General features: G+C 41.6%; 2 protein-coding genes across 3 annotated transcripts in view; both read left to right on the top strand.

Moving 5' to 3' along the window:
• CUNH10orf90 (chromosome unknown C10orf90 homolog) overlaps positions 1–2,889 on the top strand; it is a 63,491-nt gene extending 60,602 nt beyond the window's left edge. Inside the window, exons 8-9 of the mRNA XM_019471652.1 lie at positions 1,537–1,563; positions 2,694–2,889. Of these exons, the coding sequence (XP_019327197.1) occupies positions 1,537–1,563; positions 2,694–2,889 (223 nt within the window). The remainder of the gene's footprint in view (positions 1–1,536; positions 1,564–2,693) is intronic.
• A 21,647-nt stretch (positions 2,890–24,536) lies between these two features.
• The window catches only part of ADAM12 (ADAM metallopeptidase domain 12), a 190,167-nt gene continuing 189,891 nt past the window's right edge, over positions 24,537–24,812 (top strand). For both annotated transcript variants that reach the window (XM_009277960.1, XM_009277959.1), the window contains exon 1: positions 24,537–24,654. In XM_009277960.1, the coding sequence (XP_009276235.1) occupies positions 24,537–24,654 (118 nt within the window). The remainder of the gene's footprint in view (positions 24,655–24,812) is intronic.

Here is a 24,812-nt window from a genome sequence, read left to right as displayed (position 1 = left end):
TTTTTTTTTTTTTTTTTTTTTTTTTTTTTTTTTTGTTAAATTAGGATTCCCTCTTTGAGTTTTTATCAGATCAAACGACTCATCCAGCTCGTCAAACAGTGTTGTGATCGGATGAGCTGGCACAGGGGAGGTGAGAGGGAGGGAGATGGTGAGGGAGGAGAGCAGCACCTCCTCCCTTGGCAGCAGCGTCTCATTTTTATGGGTGTAATAAGACCGTACCCTTCCCAAAGAGGGCTCCCAGGCTGCTCATGTACCACACCCGTGCACAGATGACACCAAAAGCTGCCTGCCAGCCAAAGCTGGCTGAGCAAAGGAAATGTGTTGGGTTCATCCCTGACTGTGTATTTCAAACCCAGCTTTTCAAGTGGTAGAGAGCTTGGGATTTATGCAGGGCACAAAGTGCCCGAAAAAGGAAAAATATCCTAAGGTTTGTCTGTAGGTACAAACATAGAAAGTCCTGAATGCCACCTCCATCTCTGGCTATACCTGGTTGTGAGTCGGTCATGGTCCAGGAGCAGCTGACTGTGACACCAAAGCTGGGGACAGGGGCTGGTGGCTGAGGCTTAATGTTGTGTTATCAAAACCATTGCTTTCCAGGGTATGGTCCTGTTGCCTGGGTTGCACTGGAGAGCAGCAGAGGGCACAGACCTGCCCTCTATCCTCCCTATGGTGCCATGTACATTCCTGTAGTCATCTGGAAGCCTATGTCTGTTGCAGTCACTTATAAAGGCCAAAACAGATACTAAACCTCAGCCATCATTAGAAGTCAAGGGAACTGGGCAGCAAACACTTCTGTGCATGCAGGGCAGTTGCTTTGCCACATTCCCATAGCCATTGGTATTTTATTTGGTACTAGTACTACTGGTTCTCCTGTTCTCCCTGCTAGTCTTAAAAAATGTCTGCCAAATGCAGCCCGCCCGCAGGTTTCTTGGTCTCGGGAAGCTGGCTGCTCTTTCACAGCAACACACATTGAAACAACATTTGAAATTAAGAACCCAGGAGGGTACAGTGATGACCTGGAAACTTGCTTAAGTATACAGCATTGTATTGATGGCACCTCTAGGCTTCAGGGTGTGACCTTGTGGTTGTTTTTTTCAGTCTGATAGTTTCCTCCTGTCTCATTTTTTCTCTTTCCTGATGTCTTTGGGATTTGTGGAGGTAGAGGTCTTTATGGCTCTGAGGTTCATAGGACTCATTGCCAGCACACCCTCATACATTTTCCAGTGGTCTTTTTTGTAAGAGCAGGTTGGCTGATAAGTTTAATTTCCACTGACCCCGACACAGTGACCCCAAGGATGGATTATAAGTGCATTTGTGGCTGGGCAGGAGCAGAGTGTCTCTGTGTAACCCCGAGGTGCTCACAGAGCAGGTCTCTGCAGCATACTTGCTGCAAGCACTGGCAATAACATTAGTTATCTGATTAGTTTTCCACCACCAGAGGACATTCCCTGACCCAGTTGCCCATGTACACATCCATGCCCGCACAGGAAGATGGCACAGGAGGGAGAGAGGTGGGACTCCCCTCTTGGGTGGCAGTCTGCTTTCATGCAGACATAAATGGGGGTTAAACTGCAGCCCAAGGTGTTTCCCTCTGCACTTGACAAGTTTGCTGCAATTATATCTCTCTGAAATAAGCTTGTTACATGCACTTCACTCTGGACTTGCAGTTTTTATTTCAATAAAATAATTTTCATCCAGAAAAAAGAGCAATGTCCTTCAGAGATTTCTCTCCACCTGAGATTATTCTACCAGACTAAAGTGTCTTTACTGATAATATGAAATTATTAGCTAGCACAGTTTTCCAATGTTTTGACAGTGTTGTTACAACTTTAATTTCTTGTAGGACAAAGAAATAATTGGCATTCAACATCATTTCCACATAAATACCAACATCTGTGCAGTTTCCATTTACCTCCTTATTCTCAAAAAAAACAAGTTGTTTACTATTTTTAATTGTAATTCTTGAGCAGGATTTTATGAAATGCTGAAAGTAATCTTAGAAAAATGAAAATGTTTATCCTGCAGAAGATTTTATCGTCACAAGAGCACTTTGAAGGCAGAGAACCTGCAAGTCTCACTCTAGCCTTTGTGCTGTGTAATGTGTACTGCTAAATTTTGAGAGTGCTAATTAGTCCAAGATAGACTACTCTGCTGTTGACTATGTTGAACAAATTAGAGATCCCACTGTGACGAACTGAATAGAAACAATGTTCAAATAACTGGATTTAAATCTCAAAAACCGTAATGTAATTACTTCAGTGACAGGACTACCAGCTGTTTATAGGCCTTTAAATCTGCATAATGAACAGCCTTGTGATCTTAGTGTACACAAGCACTTTCAGAGGTTTAAAAAAATTTCTCAGGCACATATGTTTTTTTCATACCTTCCATTTTCCTTTCCTTTGAGAGGGAGTGGTTCACTGGAAATGGCAATACAAGTTGAACGTTACCATTCAACCCCTACCGTGGTGCCTGCTGTGTTTCTCTGGATTTATATCCAAATCCTGTATCTTTAGTAATATTTTGGAAACAAGTTTATACCTCCTCAGTCATGCTTCTAAACCTTTCCAAAAAGCTTTATTGTAACTGCAAAAGCCTGGAGGGTGAGGATTGCTGTTTGTTTATTTATGTTTTCAAGGGGTTGGTTTCTTGAGAAGCTCTGTGCCAGGGAGGTTTTGATTTGGACTGTAGAGAGAGGAGAAGACAGCAATCAGAGAATTTGCCATAAGTATGCAGCCGGCAAATCCTGCAGCTGCTAACATGCATCCTCGTGGTCTTCAGACGCCATTGGTGGCTGATGAGTTGTTTGCAGCCACCAGCCCATCTCTGTTCATGTGTGACTTTAGTTGTGCCATTTCTCGGGTTCCTTTTTCCCATCGAAACTCATAGCTAGCAGCAGTGCCACTGATACTGTTGGCACCTGGCCTCTTGGTTAAGGCTGACAGCTCTGAATAAAGACTAAGCTGCAGTCAGGTAATTGAATTAGGAAGAGGAATTACCTATTTTTATGATATTAGTATTCATCATATTGATTAGAGCAGGGCCTATGAATCAGCTAAACACGGCAGCACATTGCAGGTCACTGGCAGTGGGTGACATGGTCCGTCGGGAGCTCAATGCTCGGACTCACTGTGACGACAGGGGAGGAGGTGATGCAGTGAATGGGGTGACCAGCATGTCCCCTCCGTGCCCTCATCCTTGCGAAGGGGGGAGATAGCCAGCCTCTGTGGAAGGAAGGTGGCAATAAATTGGAAAGTCTTCAAATATGAAGAGTTTTCTGGGTGGATGATGACAGCGTTGAAACAATGTGCCTTATAATGGGTGACTCATGAAGTTCAGTCAATTTGCTGGGGAACAATTTCATTGGAGTCTTGAAGTAGCCAAACAGAAAACTGAATTTTTGATGATGGACTTTTTAATCCAGGAACAAAAGGTCTGATTTTACCCATGATTAGAAATTTAAACTAAAGAAGTCGGGATTAAGAAACTGGTGCAAATTTTACCAAAGATGAAATTAATCTTTTGATGAACTTATCAAGATCTGTCATATCTTCTTCATTATTTGCTAGTTTTTGAAAGAAATTTTATGCTTTTCAAGACTACATGGTCTAATCAAACAAGAATGATTTAGGAAGGCCAGGTGAGATGCTAATTAATTTTTTTTCTGGATGAAATCCATGAATGTTCAGGTATCATTTGGACAGAGGGGACTGAAATCTTCTGCATCATGCCCAAAATTAATTTAGTATGAAAATGTTTTCATAAACCTGTAAACTTTACAGCTTTTTTAGAGATAATAGTGATGTTTTCCATTGTTAAGGCTGAAATATTAAGGAGGATTACAAGTCTCAATAGCCACAGTGTAGGACAGACCTGAACAGCCGGAAAGCCCATGAACCACCTTCCTGTGGGTCCTCTTGGGTGAAGGACCACTTTTGAGCTTCAGCATTTCTCGGAGATGAGCAGAAAGTCCAGGCAGTCTTACCATCAAACATTTAACTAATGGGTTATTGCATTTTTTATAAATAATACCAAAACCTCATCTGTTGACTGCAGCTGAAGTAAGTCATTGCATGAAGTCATTGACACACAACGTGCAAAAGTCTGAGCAGCACCCCTGGGTGTAGGCAGTAGTTTATATTCTCTGGATGAATTCCCAGTCAAGTGCTATGGGCATGCTAAGCTGAATGCCACCTTGACATTTATCCCAGATTCAAGGCTAATTTATTTTTTAGGGGAGTGTTGATTTAAAAAAGCAGTGTCTAAAAAAAATCTTTTGTATCTTGGGACTTCTCTGGGCGAATGGGCTTTTGGTGAATTATTTTTTCAGTTCAGTAAAAAAGCAGCTTAATTAGAGAACCACCACTATCAGTGCTTTGCTTTTCAGGGACTGGCAACACATCCTCAAAGGCACATTTTAGCTCCTAACAAACTTTGAGAATTTGCATTCATGTTGGGAGAAAATGTATGTGTATTCTGACGGGCAGAGTTTAGCCTTTGATAAATTTTGCCACTCTTTTTCTTTTTTAAGTGTTTCAGTGATTTAGTGGTAAATAGGAAGTCAGGGGACAGTTCCAAGACAATCATTTTATCTGTTCTCTGTCTAAACATTTACTAACTTCCCAAGCAGGAAAGTTACTCATCTTGTCTGAGGTGCAGTTTAGCATTAGTTAAAGTATATTGCAGTGATGACCCATTTACCTTCATTTACATCTTGCTGAAGTGGCTTCTTTCTCCCACTATGGAGATGTCAGACCACTGTTGCACACAGTGTTGGTGTAAATACCAGAAGCTCAGTAGTTTCACAAGGTTTGAATAAAACACCAATGAAGTGTTTCATGCCTATCTGTCTATACTTTTTTTAACTGTGGTGCATCACTGGAAATGCTGAATGTCTGCTTTGAAATTCCTTCTTTTCTATCCTTCAGAATAGTTTTCTCCAAAAGTAATACAAGGCTATGAAATTTGATAAAGAACTTCTTTGATAAAATGCAATTTAGGAGACTATCAGCCTGGGGAATTGTCCACTTTATGCCCCACTTTGATCCTGGCTTGGCAGGAAAGAATGTTGATTCAGGTCTTCATGATGTGTTTGGCAGGTTATTATAGCTCTGAATGTGTGCTGCTCTTCCACTTTGAAATACGCTTTCTTCTCGGTATTGAATATTAACAAATATTTAATGCACGTATGATTTTTATTTTCTCCTTTACACCAATTTTTATTTATTTTTCATTTAATTTTTGAATTCTAATCCTAAAATCCATCAAGGATTAGCCTTATTTCTGCTTGAAGCTTGCATGTGACCTTTTTTCTTATACATAGTGACCTGAGAGTGAGCCGTGAGATACTACATGAATGTTTACCCCTAAGTATTAACCTTTTGTTAGCTGCTTCACAAAGGTTATTTTTATAACCAAGGTAGATTTATTTTTTTCTTGGAGGATTTTCCTGAGAGTCTCTTTTTAATCCCCTTCAAAGCCACCCGCACAGCCACATACCTAGTTCCAGGCAGAATCGCAGGCAGTGATGGGTGTGATGCCCTTCAAGACCATTTCCGTGCCATCAGGAGAGGATTATTCTGGAGGAACAGCCATACGCTCCAGCACCTGCACAGCTCTTGGCCTCTGTGGTGCTTCTCAGCACTCAAACACAGAGGCCAGCCTGTCTTAGTGACTTGTAGAAAAAATACAGATTAGCTTGTCACACTGTTTACAAGATAGGTCACAGGCCTGCAAATTCCCGCCTGGGTTTTTCATCCCTCACATGGTCTGGTGGCTACGCACAGAGGTCTGGAAATGTTAATGTGTCATTAACAGCTTTTATTTAGGAAAAAAGGAGGTGATCCCTAAAACAATTAGTTTTGTTCCAGAAATCCTACACCTGAGAATTCCTGGAATAAAAGCTCGTAAGTTTGAGTGGCTGTCACTCGCAGTGCATAGGAAATGATATAAAACCCAGGCTCTGTGCTGGTTAGTCATGCTGTCTGATAGTATCACATCTTGGGAGAGGTCCGCCTTGACTTACTGTGTGAGGGCTTGGTGCAGGTAGTGCAGGTTTCTGCTGGGGTGTTACTTCCAGTGCCCTCAGATGCTCTTCTGTGCCCAAGGACAGGGGAACATGCAAGGAACTGGTTGTGACATCAGGGATCTCATACTGAGGACCATATTACCACACAGACAAAAAAGATGCCTGAATTTGCTGTGCAGCATGAAGTGCCTCCTATTTTTGTTTTAGTGCTGCAGAGAACCCCTAGTGATGGCTTTAGATGATTTCAGACTGATCCCGTGCCATTCTCTGGGTTAGAGGACATGCCTCGTGGGAAGGGATGCATCCTGCAATCCTGAGCTGTCAGAATGAGGTGTGCAACCTTGAGCAGCAAGGGACTATGCTGAAGCTTCTCTGAAGTGTGCTGGGATCCACACTGGTCCCAGAAAATCAATGACCCTGGACCCTAATCTTTTGCCAGAACCATCTGGATCACAGGCAATCTGCTCCCTTAAGTTTCAGGGTTATTTGGACAGCAATAGTATCCAAGTGTTTATTCCTTTTAGGTTAATGAACATGTAAATGAACATAAAAACATTAATAAATAAAAGGCAAATTATATTTTCCTAGCAAATTGAGCATGTTGCTTGTGTGTACTGAAGATTTAATAAGCACGATTAAGTGTAGACAACTGCTGAGTGGAGAAAAGTTAGTCCTCAGGCAGAGGAGGCTTCACAGCCTCCCCTCCTTTCTCAATTTGTGTTTTGAAAACTGTACCAGTTCAGAATAGGAACTGCTGCAAAGCTCCCTTTTATTTTTACATTGAGATACAACAGTGATCTTAAAGGACATGTCATGTTTTCCTGAGGAACACAGTGATCTGAGTACAACTTTGCCTCTAGGTGTAGCCCTGTAAACTGCTCGGAGCTGTTAGGTTGCTAAGACATCTCCCATAAATAACCCTGAACCATTTGGTGTCTTAAACAGCGGGGGAGCAAACCTGGTGGGGAAGGGGTCTTTTTTGGGTAGTGGTCACTGGGTCTGCTCAGGGCCAGCGTCTGCACTGGGCAGTTCTGGAACAAATTATTCTCTGTATTTACTTCCCTGCCTTGATTATTGTATTTTGTCTCTTCAGTGAGATGGCAGAAAGAGGCCAACATGGTGCCTGCTGTGATATATATTATGTCTTCTAAACTTCCTTCGAAAATGGAAGATCTTAAAAGTTTGCACATATATTTATCTTATACATATGTTCTGCAAATATACTGGCAAATACCTTTGATGTTCACATTACTGTGACTACACAGGGCATCATACCCCTGTCCTCAGTGCCCCAGGGAAACCGCCCGGGTGTAGGCAACACTCTGGTCTTCCTTGTATTCAGAGACCAGAATGTAAAACCATTTCTTTCATACACCTGAACTGAGAAGCTCAAGTTACAACTATCCACATTGCCTGTGTGCATCAGGGCGGCAGCTTGTGCACCGCAGGGATGTTCCTTCCCCTCCTCTGGATGTGTCCTGCCATACGGAGGGGAGACCCTGCCCCTGTCTCCCCACTTTTCTTTTGTTGTCTTGGTGTAAATCTAAATAACGTAGCTGTGCAGACAGCAGTCCTCTCCTTCCTCCTCTCCCTGATAAACGTGGTTAGACACAGTCTCCTTCATCAAGAATCAGTTCTGATTACAGATTTACTGGCTTCCCACCTTGTACGAACACCATCTCTTCCCATTCAGAAACCATTTTTGCAAGGAAGGTGTTAAAATCACCTATTCCTGAGACTCACTGACTGCTAAGATCAGTAATTATTTTCCCGTATCCGGGGAAATGCTGATTGGAATTATCACAGATATTTTTATATTTGATCATGAAAGAGTAATATAATTTTCCTCCTCCTAACGCTCAGCATAATTATTCACAGCCCTGCAAAACAGGTGTAAATTGAATCAGAAATGATCGTACCAGGCCAGGTTCCCAACATACATCGGCTGAGGATGCGGCCAGTGTGCAGAGGTGTGATTGCCTGCATGAGCATGTGAGGAAAATAGATCACTTGATATAGCAGAAATCATCGCTGGTTCTTGATCTGAATAAAGGGCGTACACAGCTGCATGTGACAATGACAAAAGTCATATGCATTTAAAATAAATGAACTCTGCAATGAAGGTGGTTGCTATGGGTCTTATCCATCCTTCCCTTTCTGTAGGGCAGCTTCAGGAATGAATTCAGGTCCAGATGAAGCTGTTAAATGCCTTTCCATTGACCTGTGGAGATTTGGATCTGGCTTTAAGCCATCAAAACTTTAATCTGAAATATCATATCATGACTACATGGAATGTGACATTTAAAATTTCAGTAAACGCAGATTCCTCCAATATTAACTTTATTTTCCCTCTGCTAGATAACCTCTTCAAACCAAAGGAAAGATTCATTCCAGAGAAGGAGATGCATATGAGATCTAAAAGGTACAAACTGTTTCAGAGTTCACTGCAAATCACTGCCATCTCACATCTAAGGCAGCATATTTCCACGTCATCTTCATACGCTGGAGAGTGGTTCTGTCACGCTGCTTGCCATGCTTTTGTGTAATGCTCATGTTTTTCTTCCACTGTATCAGTTTTAGCAGGGCCTGTAGCGACAGGACAAGGGGGAATGGCTTTAAACTAAAAGAGGGTAGATTTAGACTAGATATAAGGAAGAAATTTTTTACGATGAAGGTGGTGAAACACTGGAACAGGCTGCCCAGAGAGGTGGTGGATGCCCCATCCCTGGAAACATTCAAGGTCAGGCTGGACGGGGCTCTGAGCAACCTGATCTAGTTGAAGATGTCCCTGCCCACGGCAGGGGTGTTGGACTAGATGACCTTTAAAGGTCCCTTCCAACCCAAACTATTCTATGGTTTGGGTCAGCCCTGCCCTTTTAGCATTCTTTTTCTAGCAGCTTCAGATGGCATGGGGTACCCATGGTGTGAAAACTAAGTCCCTAAGAGGTACCTCATGCTGGACCTTCAAAAATGTGAGCAGTACAGTCATTCTGGTTTTTTTTTCATCCTGATTATGGCATGTAGTGTGGGAATTACAGCAAACTCTTAGAAACGTGGTGTCTGACCTTTGACTGCATTGCACTTCATGCCATCGTTTATAGCAAGGAAAGCTGCAAATGGCTACCATGCAGAATTCACCCCATTTTTAAGATTGCTCAAGATGTGACCCATTTCTCTTCTCCAAAATACAATCTCCTGGCTGAGTGCAAGCCAAAACAGGCTACTTCAAGAACTCAGTATTGCAAAATAGTAGGAGGAAAAATCAGAACTAACAGCCATTTTATACATGCAAAGAACAGGACTACTGCGAAGGAAGGTCTGACTTTCTTTTCAAACCCCTGGGAATTTTATCATGGATTTCAATGGAAAAAGATCAGACCAGAAGTCACCTTTCTGAGGGCAACTCATGTTATTTTTAAAATGGACAGATTATGTTTTTGTTAGTAAAGAGTTCCTAATGACAGTGAAAAAATGGTAACAGTCTACAGTCTTACAAAGATGGTTTTCTTATATTTTAGAAAAATACTTGAAAATAATTGCTTGGTATTAATTTTGTGACATAAATATAAAAAAGTGTACAGGCCAGATTCTGGTTTGAATTTTGTTGCTATAAATCAAAACCAACTCCACTGAGCTCATTAGAAGCTACTCCAGAATTATGCTGCTGCATTGAGATAACCTGATCCTGTCTCTTTCTTTACTTTTTAGTCCAAAATTAGAAGTGTTTTTCAGCAAGTCAGATTTTATATAAAAAAATTATTGTTAATAATTTATAATTCCCGTGCCATAAATCTAATTCAAGTACTTAGAGATGCCCATTAATGACAAGTATTGCATTGAAGGTAAATATTTCCTATAGGAAAAACAAATTATTTACAAGTCCCAAGGGTGACGTGTGAAGTTAACTTTCTAAATTCATTCCAGGATTTATGACAACTTACCTGAAGTAAAAAAGAAACAAGAAGAAAAACAGAAACGGATCATCATCCAGAGTAACAGACTGCGTGTTGAGATCTTTAAAAAGGTAAGGATCTACTCTGAATGCCAAGTATAGTTTTGTAACCCTTCTTTACCTGTGAAAGGAGTCCGTAGAGGCAGCACCTGCCTGGAAAGCCTGTGCTAACCATGTGCAAACCCTGAGAGCAAAGGATGTTTTTTAAATCTTGTCTTTGGGGTTAGGCACTTCTTTAAACTTGCATTAACAGCTGAACCTTGTGTTGGAATAAGCACCCAATACTTTTTTTTTAAAAAATGAGTAATTAGTTAGTTGTGGTAGAAAGCTGCATTAGCGCAGTTAATCCAGGTGCAGATCTGAGGCATTCCCAGGTAATCCTGCTCCATGCTGCACACAAGTACCATTTTTTCCTTGTTTAAGTGCACTATTCCTCCACGTAATTACACCCTTCCTGTTTTAAGAATTTTTAATGCAAAAACAGAATTACAGTGGTATCATTTATCTTAATCTTTTAAAAAGTATACGTTTCTGTAGCAATAGAGCTGGCTTTATAAGACCTGGAAAACTTATTTCTCTGAAGTATTCTATTAATTGATTTCCTGTGAGTTAAATCCTTGAAGTAAAGAAAAATGAATATCATTATTTTTTATGTTTAGAAACTAGCTGAAATAGCATTACCACATAATCATAGCAGCAGCAGTTTCACATTAATACTTAACATACCAAAAGGGACCAATATTTTAGCTCTCTGAAGAACTCTATTCCTGTTTATATAGTGAATCTACATAGCAAGCTTACCTGTTAAAGAGCAATATTTAAAAATTTGATTATAACAGTGTTTTTCATGTTTTTCACTGTAATATATACTTTACTCCACTTCTGTGAGCATTAAGTATTTATAGAAATGGCATATTAAGAAGTGGTGCCAAGAAGTATGTTTGCATCAAAACTGCAGAACTAAAACCATCTGTAATGTTTCCTCCAAAAATATTTAAATCTTTATTTGTACATTTTGGAAGTAAAAACAACCAGCTTACAAACCAATGGAGTTTATTTATGGAATAAAATATGAATATAATATTAATCCAACTGCTATGTTTTTATTTGGTACTGTTAAATATAACACAGTTATTGAAACTGCTTGAGAAGTCATGCCTTTGTATGCCATAAATCCTATGGTAAAAAATATTGCTCATAAAAATCATTGCAAGTGTTAACCTCTGTTGCATGAACACTCAATTGAGTGTGTTTGAATGAGGCTGGAATTTGGCCTTTGATATCTATGCTTTATTTTTCTAATCTAGCCTGAGATGTAAGGTCAGGTTTTTTGGAAGAGGGATGTTTGTGAGCTGGGCTTTGGCCACTGAGATAGCCTCCAGCTGCATGACCTGTGCTGGACACAAGGAACCTATGTTCTGTGCTCTGACTGTCTCTGTTAGATTACTTTGCCTCTTTGTATTTCAGCTTCCCAGTTTGTAAAGTAGGATTAATGATGTTAATTTTTGCTCACAGAGAAGATAGAGATTTATTGAACAAATATATTACATTCCAGATCGGTATTTTTAAAAACTTGTCAATTAGTTCAATACATTTTGAGAGGGCATGTAAGGTAAGGTAATGCTGGCTATGAGGAAGAAACTGCCAGGGTTCTTCCCCAAAAAAACTTGCTTTTTAACCAAGCAAGTAATGCTGTAGTGGGAACTGAAGTCAGGGCTTGACCACACATAGCTCTAAGTAGAACTTGTAAAAGGGTCTGCAAGAAGGAGCATCCTCCAAGCTTCGCAGCTCAGCTGCGTGGTAGATCTGCTCTCCTGTGGGTTCATTGATCCCTCTTGCTGCTCTCCAGGAAAAACATGTGGCCTACCTCTAACAGGAGGGCCTTTATCTCTCTGGTGGACTTCTGGGTCTCCACCACAGAGTGATAAATTATAGCTGTAAACACACCCACACACATGGTCTCCTAGACTTTCAAGCTTTCTTCCAGTTATAGCTCACTACAACAACTAGAGATATTTGCTATAGAAGTCAGTGCCAAAATCCCGTTTGATTTCAGTAGGAACCTAGCATTTTTCCCCCTTGGTTCCTTAGTATCTAGTTTCTTGACTTCAGAGAAATGCAGCTTTGGTTCATCAAGTTTGCACCCTTCAGGAGAATTATTTCCTGCACACATCCATAGAGAAATACTATATATATTTAAGCCTGCTTTACTGTATACATTTAAGCCTGCTTGTAGTCTTACCCTAGAGCCACAGCAAGATATTTTGGTATGGAGACAAGACATTTGGTATTTGATATCCATGGGGATCTGGATGGATTGCAGAGGAACACTCAGCAAGACACTCTCAGCCTGGGTCAGGGATGTCCCTTGGTATGGGACTGATATGTAGTGCCACCAGGAGAAGAGAGCCCCAAAACTTTTCCCACTTCTTCTCTGGCAAAGCAGAACAGCCAGAGCCTTCCTCGTTGGGAGTGAAAGAGTATTTTACATTGAAATCAGACATTTGTCCTGCAGGATGCCCAGGAACTAAAGGGAGATGGCTTAATCTAACTGCCATAATATATCCCTGCTCCACGCCCATACAATTTTATATGCATATGTAAATGCATGTAAATATATATGCATATTTGACATGCTTCTCACTGTCTGGCTGAGAATATCAAACAGAGGAGCTGATCCTCCTTAGAAATCACAGTGTCCAGGTCCCCGTGAGGAAAAGAACCACGTGAGCAACTGGGATGAACAGCACAGGGTTGGTGTGACATGGCTCAGCCTGGTTCCTGCCCCTTGGCACCCCCATTGGCGTGCTGACCAGGGCAGGACATTTATTAACTGACCTGGTTTCCTCTTGTTTCTGCTGACCATTCTTGGAGACAGGGTACCGCACTGGCCTGCTGCATCCTTACCTCCCCTGGCTTATGAGTAACTGCACCTTCTCACAGACTTAAAGAAGTGCACTATTGACAAAATCTTTTGGCTTTGTAGAAGGGTTATTTCCAAATGTTGTTTTTTTTTTTTCTCTAAATGCAATTTTCAAAATCTGCAGGACAAATATGTGGCAATTTGAGGTGGAAATTCTCTTGTATAAATAAGCTTGGGAATATACCTAGTGAGCAAAGTACGTAATGCAAATCACTGTCTGGGAATGTTTTATATAATATGAAACCTTTGCTTCAGAAAACCAAAAATTATCTCTGTTGCAAACCTAATTTCTCTTTCTGGGCCTCAGAAAAGAAGGTATCTGGTAATGTATCCAGCAAACAATTCTGACATTCATTTCAGCTCTACAATCCAGTCATTGTAATAGAAAATAGACTGTACAGGAAAATGTTACTTCAGAAAAACATGAGCCTCACAGGCTTAGCCCTATACAAGAAGGCATCAACTTAATGAAGTTTAGAGTTAGGAAAAAAATTGGCGTAATTTCAGTTTGGACTTGCAGGCATTTCAAAGTAAAGAGTACATTTGCCATCGGATAGTACTCGACACAGAAAACTCCCCAGCCTAAATCGGAGATCACCCACACTCGTCAAATACTGGAATTTTCCTTCTTGTTGGATGCTGTTTGAGTTCGGGTTCTCCAGCTGTCAGCCCATCCCTGTGTCTGCAGGAGGGATACATTTTCCTGCTGGTACAACTATACAAGGATTAACATCTCTGGTAATAGGCATTGCCATTTGTTCCACATCTCCCTCCTTGGGTCATCTCTTTTCACACTGCTGATTTGTACATGCCCGCAGAACAGTATTTAATAATGAACGTTGGTTGGGGTGACATGTTGAGATGGTTTTGGGGCGTTAAGGCACAGAGCCTACATAGGCTTGCCAACACATTGACTTGGCGTTCTCCTTCCAAAGCAGAAAGCCTCTTAGTAGGGTTGAAGTTTTGCATTATTCAAAATGGAGCCCACATGGGGAATGCACAGTGTTTTAGGTGTGTAAGACATGGTGTTTGTTTGCTTGTTGGCATCATTAATTTCATCTGACAGAAATACCTCATTAAGGGTTGAAAGTCATTGCAATGTAAAGCACTGAGGGTTACAGTATTCTGGGGATTTATTTTAAACCCAAATATTTTCCTGTGTATGTGTATGCAAGTCATTAGTTACTTCTCCAAGTTTACTCAGCTGGTCAGATAGATGAGGAGACTGTCTGGGTAAGACTTTTTAGGAGTTTTGTTGTTGTGTATCTGGGATTGGTCACGTTAGTGTAATGTTTTCTGTGAGAGAGCTGATTTACAAGGAAAACAACACAGAAAAGCAGGGATAAAGTTTCTGGCAGCTCTCTCCAAAGGAAACCATTCCCTGATACATCCACCGCAGTAACAGCTCCGTGGCTAAAAATACCCCAGCTTGCCTCGTCTGTAGAGATGTTTGCCCCTTTGACTTCAGGGACAAAAATGCCTGTGTGCTTTGATGGGTGTATAATTATCTTTCCAGGAGCATTGACTGGCCACTTGTTCACTGACAGAGTAGATCAGTACACAGGGTTGTCCCACAGGGTCATATTTCATCAAGCACCATGACTTAAGCCTGTGTAGTTTATTACTCAGTATGCTTCTTGCTGAGCTGGGTTACGGCCGGCTGGATGCCTGTGAGATGCCCTCACTGTGCTCCTCCGCTGTCGTGACCACAGGTCAGCATCAGGCAATGGGGGGTTGAGAAGTCCCACCCCCAGCTGAGACCATTCCCAATCTGCAGTCTTCTGAATAAAAGGTGATTAGAAAGCAGTGGCACAAACTAAAATGCAAGGACACCTGAGCATAAAACCAGATTAGAATAAAAGAAGATACTGAAAATCTTTCAAATATACTGTAGGTAGAGAATCTCAATGTAAGCATGAAAATATTTATTAAGCTTTGATTTAAATATGCATCTACTGATATCACAATCACAAAAATCCTTGCCCAAAATCTTTATTCAGAGAGACGAGCCTGAGTGGTGCTAGTCTGCTTATTGATAATGGCATACTAGTGTGTTGGGCTCTGGAAGTGAAACTTATCTCCCAGCTGAACTACCTGGAGGTGTTTTGGGAGGTTATGATTTTCTCTCTTGCAATGTCTGTTCAGCTATGACAAAACTGTTGAACGAAGCATGCCATGTGAAAACACATTTCTATGTTGAAAATAAAAAGCATCCTCTTTTTTAAGTCAAGCATCTTGACTTAAGCAACTTTCCTAGTTCTCCTTGGCTCCGTACCAAAGCTGTAGGAGGCAGAATTACTTAATATCCATTTTAGATGACCCACAGAATAAGATAATGAGGTTTGTCATCTCCCTACCAGCTGCAGAGTGATTAAAAAAAAAAAAAGAAAAAAAAAAGAAACTGCACAAATGTGCTCATGGTACACACAATTATATAAAATTAGTAAATAGGAAAAGTGCAATGAACTGCTTGAGGTTTGTGTTGCATAGATAGGAATATGAAAAAGAACCCCTAATTGCAGAGATTTTTTTTTTTTTTAGAAATTGGTCACAGTGATGTACTTTTAGACTTCATGTTTTAAATACTTTTATCTCCTACAGTATCTTATAATGGCTAGACTTTAGTTAATATATAATTAAAGGAAGATGCTTATGCAAACACCTATTACATGTAGGCTGCTCCATGGTTGTAGAATTACTGCAGGTCTGCAATTGGCTTGAGAAATTGCCGGTAGAAAATGGCAAAGACCCTTTTGAAACCATTTGAGCTTCATCTTCTCTCTTGGGCCATCTGTTAATATGCCATCTCATGTGCTCTTGCAGCTCTTGAAATGGTGCTTGACGAATGAGGAGACTTCCATTTTTATTTCACATTTCTGTGGTTTGTTAGAACTTTTTGTTCCCTAAAGTAAGTGAGCACTTTGTATCCCCTTCTGGGGTGATGTGGGGAAAGCTAATAAAGGTTGTGACCAAAGGGTGGTCATGGGAATGGTGTCCAGACTGAACTTGGACTAATCAGAAGACTGAGCAACCTAGTCTAGTGGAAGGTGTCCCTGACCATGGCGGGGGGGTGGAACTAGATGGTCTTTAAGGTCTTTTCCAACCCAACCCATTCTATGATTCTATGATTACCTGATAATGGTGTCTGAAAGAAAAGTCCCTCAGCAATCATTTTAATGAATTGTAATATATAGCTGTGGCCAGGGAGTTTAAAAAAACCCACCATATTCAGGACAGAAGTCTGGTTTTGTAACTGGGTTGTTCTCTGAAATTGTGTCACTGCAGAAGGAGGCAGGGAGATAGGCTAGAGATGGACACGTGCCATGATTTGGGGAAGAAATGATGAGGAAAGGACAGTGCTCTTCTCCACGAATAAATAATGGGCTGGATGCACAGTGCAGCTGCCTGAGGACTGCCCAGCCAGGGCAGCTGGACACATTGCCCTCAATGACAATAACGCAGCATATTTTGAATATCCCCCCAATGACAGCGGTGTGGTCTTCAACAGCATTGCAGTGATGTCAGGGAAAGGGAATTACCACTGTATTCTACACCGCCGATTTATAGAGAAATAAACCAGTGCTCAAATATTATATCCACATTAGTTCTTCATGACTAATGTTGTTACAATGAATACCAGAAGAATTAGTAATGAATACCCACTTACTGTAAAGTGTCGCCAAATATATACTTAACTTGTAATGCTACTGGGAGCACATATATAATTTTTGTGTTTGTTATTATGTAAAAATATAACTTTGAGGGCTCATTGGTCTAAATTTAATTATGTAATGGCATAAGTTAAACTGCATGAAAGATATATAATTATGGGCTTACTGTTCTATCTAATACTATTAGCTGATGTTACAAACCCAACATTTTACTTCTATTTGTTTTAGTTTTGAAAGGTTTCACTTGCTGTTTGTGACCCAAAGCAAATGAAAGTTTTGCAACAGAATCTAACAATCAGAAAATGCCTACAATAAAAGAAGCTCCATTCCACTCTTCCTTTCATAAATAATTTGAGATTAAGACCTAATTAATTTCATTCTCCTGTGATGTATACCACAGTACTTTTTAATGATTTCTCCAAATTTCCCATTAGAAATATTTACTTTTCTTCAAAAAAACCCAAAGATATACTGTCCTCCTAATTTACTATCCCAGCATTTATGATGATGGATGTTGCATTGTTTTGTGGTTTGCAGAGGGCTAGACAGGAATGTTAAAAATATATGACTTCATAATTGTTAGTCTGAGTTGAATACTGTCCTCTTGTGAGAAATGTAAAAATTTTTTTGTTTTCAGGGAGACAGTGAAATTTGTAGCACAGATCAAAGTGCTTAATGTCTGGTCTGAAGTAAAAAAAAAACCACAATCAACATATTTAATCAGTTATTTGTTGTATTTAAAGGGATTTTAGCACAGGAAACCTTCCTGCCATGCTCTCAGAAATGTCCTGTCTGATAGAAGGATCCTGCTGGAGAATCATCACTTCTTAGAATGAGTACTGAAATTAGTAGGAAAGCTTAGAATCATGTTTCTTCTACCATGGAAAAATAAGGATCTATTCAGGTGGTCTGAAAAATAAGGAGCTATTTAGATCCTCAGGGAGAGGATGTAGAATGTCCAGAACATAGGCCCAAATTACTCTGGTTTGGACGTTTTCAGGATTTTTCTGTAGCAGGCTGTTGGGCAGAAAAACCTTGGTGCTTCTTCCTACGTAGCAGAATTTCCTTCTCACTACAATAAATAGGGGTTCAACATAAATAGGATCAACAGCAGAGCACCAACTGGGAAGACCGCAACCTTTTTTTTTTATCTTGCAGAATCTTAATTCCTGTCTGGTAGCATTAATCAAGCTGGTGTGCCACAGGTCCTCGCTGTGCACTGCAAGGGAGAGCGGGGGTCATCAGTTACTGCAATAGGTTTAAGCAAGAAAATGGCAGCATCAGAATGAAAAGTGGAGTTTCAGGGCTGTGCAGGCACGGTGAAGAAGATTATTTATTTATTTATTATTTATGAAGATAAGTATTTGGTCATGTGTTACTAAAACAGAAGAAAGTTTAGCTAGTGTCGTTTTTTCCTCTTCCTGGAGAAAGGCTGGAAGAGGAAAATGTCAATGGCTAATTCGGTGTGGGGTGAAGCCAGGAACTGAGCCCTACATCCCCTGGGATGTTGAGGCTGTTGGGTCACGGTGCCGGGGGCCACGGGGGGTGCCCACTGGCAGGGGGGGTGCCCGCTGGCAGGGAGGGTGCCCCAAGGTGGGGAGGGTGCCCCAAGGGAGGCTCAGCTGTGGCGTGGGGGCACGGCAGGCTCAGCTGCCGGTGGTGGCTGTGCTCGTGGAGAGCTCTGTGTTTGCATGACCAAGGGTTTATGCTACAGGAAAAGAATGTAACTAGGGACCGTGTGAGGTTTGGGTTTTTGTGTTTTAACTGCTGAAGAATTTAGGGGGTTGCTGTTGTTGTTATTAAGGTCCTGTATCCTTGGAGCGGTGGGTTTCTTTGTTTGCTCTTGCTTGAGCTCCTCTTGGCTTTTTCACCCTTGGCCTTGTTACAGCAGCCTGCAACAGTCTCTGTGTAGTTTCCCTATAAAGTAGTATATAGAGCTTAATCAGCATTAAAGCAGAGCTTACTCCCCTGCTTTGTTAGAGGAAAGGAGCTGTTTTCCAAAATGATGTTGCAGTGGTGGGGTAGGAGGAAGTGGGCAGAGCAGGCAGGGGGAGAGGAACGTGATGAGCGTGTACCACTCACCATCAGCCCTGCTATCCTTCTTCCAGGTAGAAATGATGCTAGCAGGCAGTGTTCTCCAAACACAGCTTAATGGAAGGGGCTTGCTCCCTCAGATTACATTTTATCCCTGAGACAGACTAAAAATACTGCATCTCACTTACTAAATGTATAAATAACTTCAGGATGGCTCTGTCAATTTTACTTATATTTGAATATAACGTTATAACGCTTTATCATTCAAACAAGGCAGGGGTTGGTTTAGTTTCTTCTCTATCAAAAAAAAAAGGTATCTAGAAACACTTCAGTTTTGGGGTTCTGCAATCCATGATAAAATTAATTCAGTATTATATCCTGTCGATTGGCTGTAGCAGTTCAAGGTTCTCTACAAGTACAAAGGACCATGTTACTTCATGATAAGACCTCACAGATAGGTCTCAGAAAGAAACAGTCTCCACTCAACAAAAACCCAACTTTATAAGTGTGTCCCTTGCATGTGTGCAACAAGGGAGAAACTGAGTAAATCCTTGGTTCTGAAAGTCAGGAGAAGTCTATCCCTGTAGTTAAACTGAGCTCTGTCAAAACTCATGGGGCACCAGCTGAGCACCGGGAGTCCATCGACTCAAACAAACAAGCAGACCACGGCCTCATGGCCGGTGGAGGGGAGACGCAAGGTCTGGCTGCAGCAAGGCACTGGTTGGTTTGCCCTCTGGTTACTGCTCCCAGCTGCACTGGCAAATTCAAAGCTTCGGGGCAGAAATGGCAGATGAATTTGACATTATGGTACCTTTAGGACAGGAAGAGAAAAAGGTCATAACCAAAGTAGGGAGCTGCAAGGGGAGTGGAGGGGAAGGTAGGAATATACTTATTGATAATAGAAAGGTAAGATTGCTGACCTTGCATTGCATTTCATGGGCTTAATGACTTGGTTCAGACTTCCTGTACAGGACAGCATGCTGGCTCAGCAAGGCATGCTGGAGTGCATGCTCCCTAAAGATGCAGAGGATGGAAACTTGCCCTTGTAGACTAGGAAATCTATAGAATGCAACTTCTCTCAAGTATGTGCAGTAAACAATATTTACAGCCAGTATTTTATTTCAGTGTGCAGAGCTGATGGATGCTATTTTCAGGAGCATGCTATTTTATGTCTGAATGTTGTGACAGAGGTCTATAGCAAAGCTCTGTGGCTAAAGGTCACACTGTATTATGCTATATCTATGCCTGTTAATTATAGAGGACTGTAATCTGCCACTGCAGTCACAATTCGGCAGGATCTTGATTTTGCAGAGAGTTAATGAAGTGAGGGAGGACTGGAGACACAAAGTCTCAGCAGCTGGCTAGGGGACACACAGATTTCAAAGGGAAAAGCTTTTTTGTTTTGTTTTGTTTACTCTAAGAAGCAAAAACTTCAGCCTGGAGGCCCCAAAACTGTAGATCCCTGTAGCTAAGCTCAGACAAGTCTTCATGCATTTTGGCACATATGGGAATAAAAGGACTTGGATTTTGGATAATACTCGATGCTGCGATTACAGTGAGGTTTCCTGGGTATCCAAAAGCATATCACGGCTGATCTGGGAAGATGTGAGAGCAGTGTTACAGAGGTGCTTTCATCCCACCAGAACCTCTTTTGAAATTCTTCAACTATCTGAGGTAGTTTATCCTCTCTTCGTTTAACTCAGGCTATAATGCAGGGATGCAGTTCCTGCTCTAGCAGAGAAGGGTAGCAGACATAGCTTTCCTTTTCCTTTTTCTTTTCCTTTTCTTGTACTCCATACCCTATCACATACCATAATCCATCTCCCAAGCACCATATAGTTTGTTACAGTGCCTGCCGTCTAATGTCACAAAAGCATACAGTATTGTAGTCTGGAGGTTTTAGGCTTAATATATATTCTGTCTGCTCCTTTTTTTTTTCATGTTGTCTCCATCAGTCACTAGTTCCTTCTTAAAACTCCTCTTCTTTAACCAAGGGGAAACTAATGGAAGTTGATGTTTCCCTCAGTGCATCCTCCTTCTTTCTGGTGTCTGTACTAACTCATGTGTTATGCTTGTTTCCAGGTAAGTTATTCCACACTAGTCTCTTCCATATTGCTCTCTTCTGAATTGACCTTTTCAGTGCCATGTGAACTAAAGTTCCTGCATGAATTAGTAATTTGATAACCAGAGTCCAAGCCAACTGCCTGTATTGTCATACAGTCAAATATTAACTGTTCAAAATCACGAGTGCTCTTTACATCAAATGATTTTCATATGTAAATGCAAACTGAAAGTTAAGCTACTTCAACTTGACCTATTAAAGTGACACAGTGACACAAGTCAGAGGCAGGTGAGAGCTGGAGAGAAACGGATGCGTAGCTGTAGCCCTGCTTCGTGAATGACAAGAGGTAATGATTAATGCAGGACACGCTCCTGAGCACCCTGTAAGCATTACCAATTCTCAGTGTCCTGCTGAAAGAGGTGTGTTAAATGTTTCCAAACCACTTTGAGGGGAAGTGGGGATGATGCAGTTGAAAGACATGCCTGAAGAGGGATCCTGATAGGATCTCAGAGATCCTTGTCATTTCATTCCTTGGTCTTTCCTCTAGCCAAAGGTGACCCACAGCCGCAGGGGGAGATATTTCATCCACACATCTCAAAGTGCAGACATGCTACAGCAGTGGGATCTGTGCTCTTCAGTTTGTAGCTAGTGGCTGGCTCGCTTTTCCTGCAGAGCAGAGGTTGAGGCTTAAAGCTGAGTGGAAACCAAGCTACCAGCATATGCCACCCTCTGTCTATAGTAATAGAGAAGAAATAGCAATGTGTTAGGTTTCCCTTTCCCAAGGAGCTAAAAATAAAGAGCAAAAAGACTATTTAGCTGTTCATATGCTGTTGCTATTACAGGATAGCCCTAAACTAGCATTGAGTGGAGTGCGTGCTTTGGAAAGAAAAGCTACTCGTGCTTGAAGTAAAGAAAACCTAAATACATATAGCAAGGAAGATAAGGAGGACAAAAATGGAGGGGGAAGCATAAAGAAGCAGTAGCAAAAGATACAAAGGTAAAGAAAATTCCAGAAGCAGAGAGACACCCCCACACAACCAACCCCCCACCCCCCCTTCCCCTGACAGTGCTAAAGAACAAAGCTGAGAAGGATGGATGGAGAGCCATCGCCTGCGGGAATAACCTGGAGAATCGGGATTGTGGCCCCCTTTGAAGCAGCCACACAACCTGGATGCAATTTTCATTTCCTGCAGGGAAACTCAGCCTTGTTCTTCTGACGTGGGTAAACCAAGCCTCGTAAAACTAATTGTGGGAGGTGGTTTGACATGAGAAATTAAAAGTCAAAGTTTGGCCTCTCTTATGCACATAGTAGTGAAGCAGGGGCACTTCAGATTAACTTCCCTTTTCCTTGAGGTTTTTTTTTTCCCAAAAGAGTTTTGAAACTGCTGTGAAATTGTACTGTTGTTCTCCAGAGCCAGAGGTAACTGTAATTCCGTAGCATTCCTACATGGATGTCGTTAATAAAATATTTGGGGCTCCTTTGTGACAAACTCTCAATTTATCAACCTCAAGCCCATAAAATTAGTGTGGTAAAATGCAAGTGTTCATTTCTGGTTAAGTTTTGGGGGAGGAGGAGGAACTCTGGCAATATCTAGTTCATTCATGCTAGTGAATAACCAAAATATAATTGCCTCCACATTCTCTGTTAGCGAATATTGTTACCCAAAATAAAAATAGTACCATTTAAGTGAAAAGCCATGTGGGATTACCAAAACTCTATTTAGAAGCCTTTAGTTCCCTTGACTGATTCTTTTTAATGGTGAAAATACCTTCAAAGAATAAAAATGTCTACATGGCTTTTCATGCTAGTGAATAACCAAAATATAATTGCCTCCACATTCTCTGTTAGCGAATATTGTTACCCAAAATAAAAATAGTACCATTTAAGTGAAAAGCCATGTGGGATTACCAAAACTCTATTTAGAAGCCTTTAGTTCCCTTGACTGATTCTTTTTAATGGTGAAAATACCTTCAAAGAATAAAAATGTCTACATGGCTTTTATGGTGGCCTTCCACAAACGAATCGCAGTTTTAATTTTTAATGGTGAAAATACCTTCAAAGAATAAAAATGTCTACATGGCTTTTATGGTGGCCTTCCACAAACGAATCGCCTGTTTTAATTTTAACATTTTTAACCAATATGCTGTGTGGAGCACGTATGTCTTTAATGAGATAGTCAATAGAGGTCATTAGTTTATATTTTAAGGGATGAAATGTTGCTGACTATAGTTGTTAAAATGTAATTGATAATGGGTGAGTAGGGAAAAATTAGCATTTGGGTATTTAAAGCTATACATAGGATAATCCCTGACTACTCGCAAGGGTAGGGGTTTCCTGGGAAGGGACATGGTGAAGGAAATGTGTGTTGCTGAGGTGAGGCTTGAGGGGTAAATGTAGACAGAGTTCAAAATTCAGAGCAACCGGAGGTGAGTCTATGGGTCTAGTTTTGGGGGGAGAGGTCAGGGGAGAAAATGTACTTTTTAACTGTGAAGAAAAGCAGCTGATAAGAGGCCTTTCTGCATATGCTTCATGATCCCAGCTCTTTTCCAGGTTTATTTGTGCTGAGATGACCTGACTTTACCACTGTTATCCTGGGGACGTGACTGTCCCCAGGGCAGTTCAGAAATGCTCTCAACCGCACGAAGCGGGCATGATGCAGGGCTCCAGCCTGGGAACCACAGCATTTTGCACCCATTGAGTTTCTGCTGGCTCATTTATCCTCTGGGCTGGGGAAAGGCATAGTCCAGATCACTCTGAGTAGCTACTAGCCTCTGCTCCAGAACAGACCCAAATCTGTGGTTCCAAAATCAATTTTTTAAGTGGGATTACATGGCTGTTGTGCATGCTGGTGTACAGACACATATTAGGCCAGTTTTGCCAACTGTTTCATGCACAAGGAACACGGGGCCAATCTGCAGAATTATCAATATCCAAACAGTGAGATTTGGGAAGATACTTAATAAATTAAAAATAAAACTGCACAATAAAATTCTGTGAGGATTTACAGGATTAGGATCTTTCTTTCTACTGCTCCACAGCATTCAGTGCAAGATGTGGGCATTATATGTATTTTGGTGGTACGTTAAAGGAATAGATAATCTGTATTTGGTTATTCTCCCAGACAGTCAGTAATAATAATTTGAATGAGGAAGATTTTAAAAAATGCATCTGGCAACTCTATGTGTTTTTTTTTAAAGAAAAAAACCCCAATATAAAATAAGTCGGAGGCACCAGAAACAACTCCGAAAGAATTATGAAACCAATAAATAATCCCTGAGCTTTAACGTATGCAGATGACTTTCCAGAGGAAGCAGCCATTTTGGCCTGCTCGCTGCCTGCGCCGCCTCCAGAGCCCAGCTCCGAAATGGCGACCGTCCAGCGCCTGCTCCCACACGAAAGGAGCGAGGGCTGCCAGGTGTGGCTGGGCCTCGCCCCCCCTTTGCCTCCCCTCCCCCCCCCCCCCCAAAAACGCCCAACCCAAGAAAGCAGAGCCCAACTCATCAGCAGCCTCATGCAGGAGCAGGAGGGGTTTTGGAGTGCATGCAGGGCAGGAAATCTCTCACATCCTGAGTCCCAGCTCGCTCCTCTCTGTAACTGTATATTATGGTGCTGCTCTCCAGCCCCAGCTAAAAAAAAAAAAAACCCACCCCAAACCCCCCCGCCCCCCCCCCCCCCCCCCCCCCAAGAAAGCAGAGCCCAACTCATCAGCAGCCTCATGCAGGAGCAGGAGGGGTTTTGGAGTTAACTGCATGCAGGAAATCTCTCACATCCTGAGTCCCAGCTCGCTCCTCTCTGTAACTGTATATTATGGTGCTGCTCTCCAGCCCCAGCTGATGAAAGTTTGTCTCCCTCAGTCTGGGCTAAGATGTCAAAGCGTCTCCATGCAGAGCAGCAGCGCTTCCCTCCTCCGCACCCCCCAGCCCAGATTTCCATGCTGCTGCTGAGCCTCAGCTGGCTCTTTCTAGCATCACCCAGAGCTCAAGGTAAGTTAACGATATATAGCTATATATTTTTCTGAAATACTTCCTCACCCTACACTCCATTTTAGGGGCACCAGCAACAGAGAAATGACTTTAACAAAGTAAGCGCACCCAGCAGCACTCGGCTGCGGGGGCCGCTTCCCCCGGGCGCCCCAGGCGCT

Source organism: Aptenodytes forsteri, unplaced genomic scaffold (assembly GCF_000699145.1).
Source record: "Aptenodytes forsteri isolate BGI_AS27 unplaced genomic scaffold, ASM69914v1 Scaffold15, whole genome shotgun sequence".
NCBI lineage: Eukaryota > Metazoa > Chordata > Aves > Sphenisciformes > Spheniscidae > Aptenodytes > Aptenodytes forsteri.
This window is presented reverse-complemented; position numbering and strand designations above follow the sequence as displayed.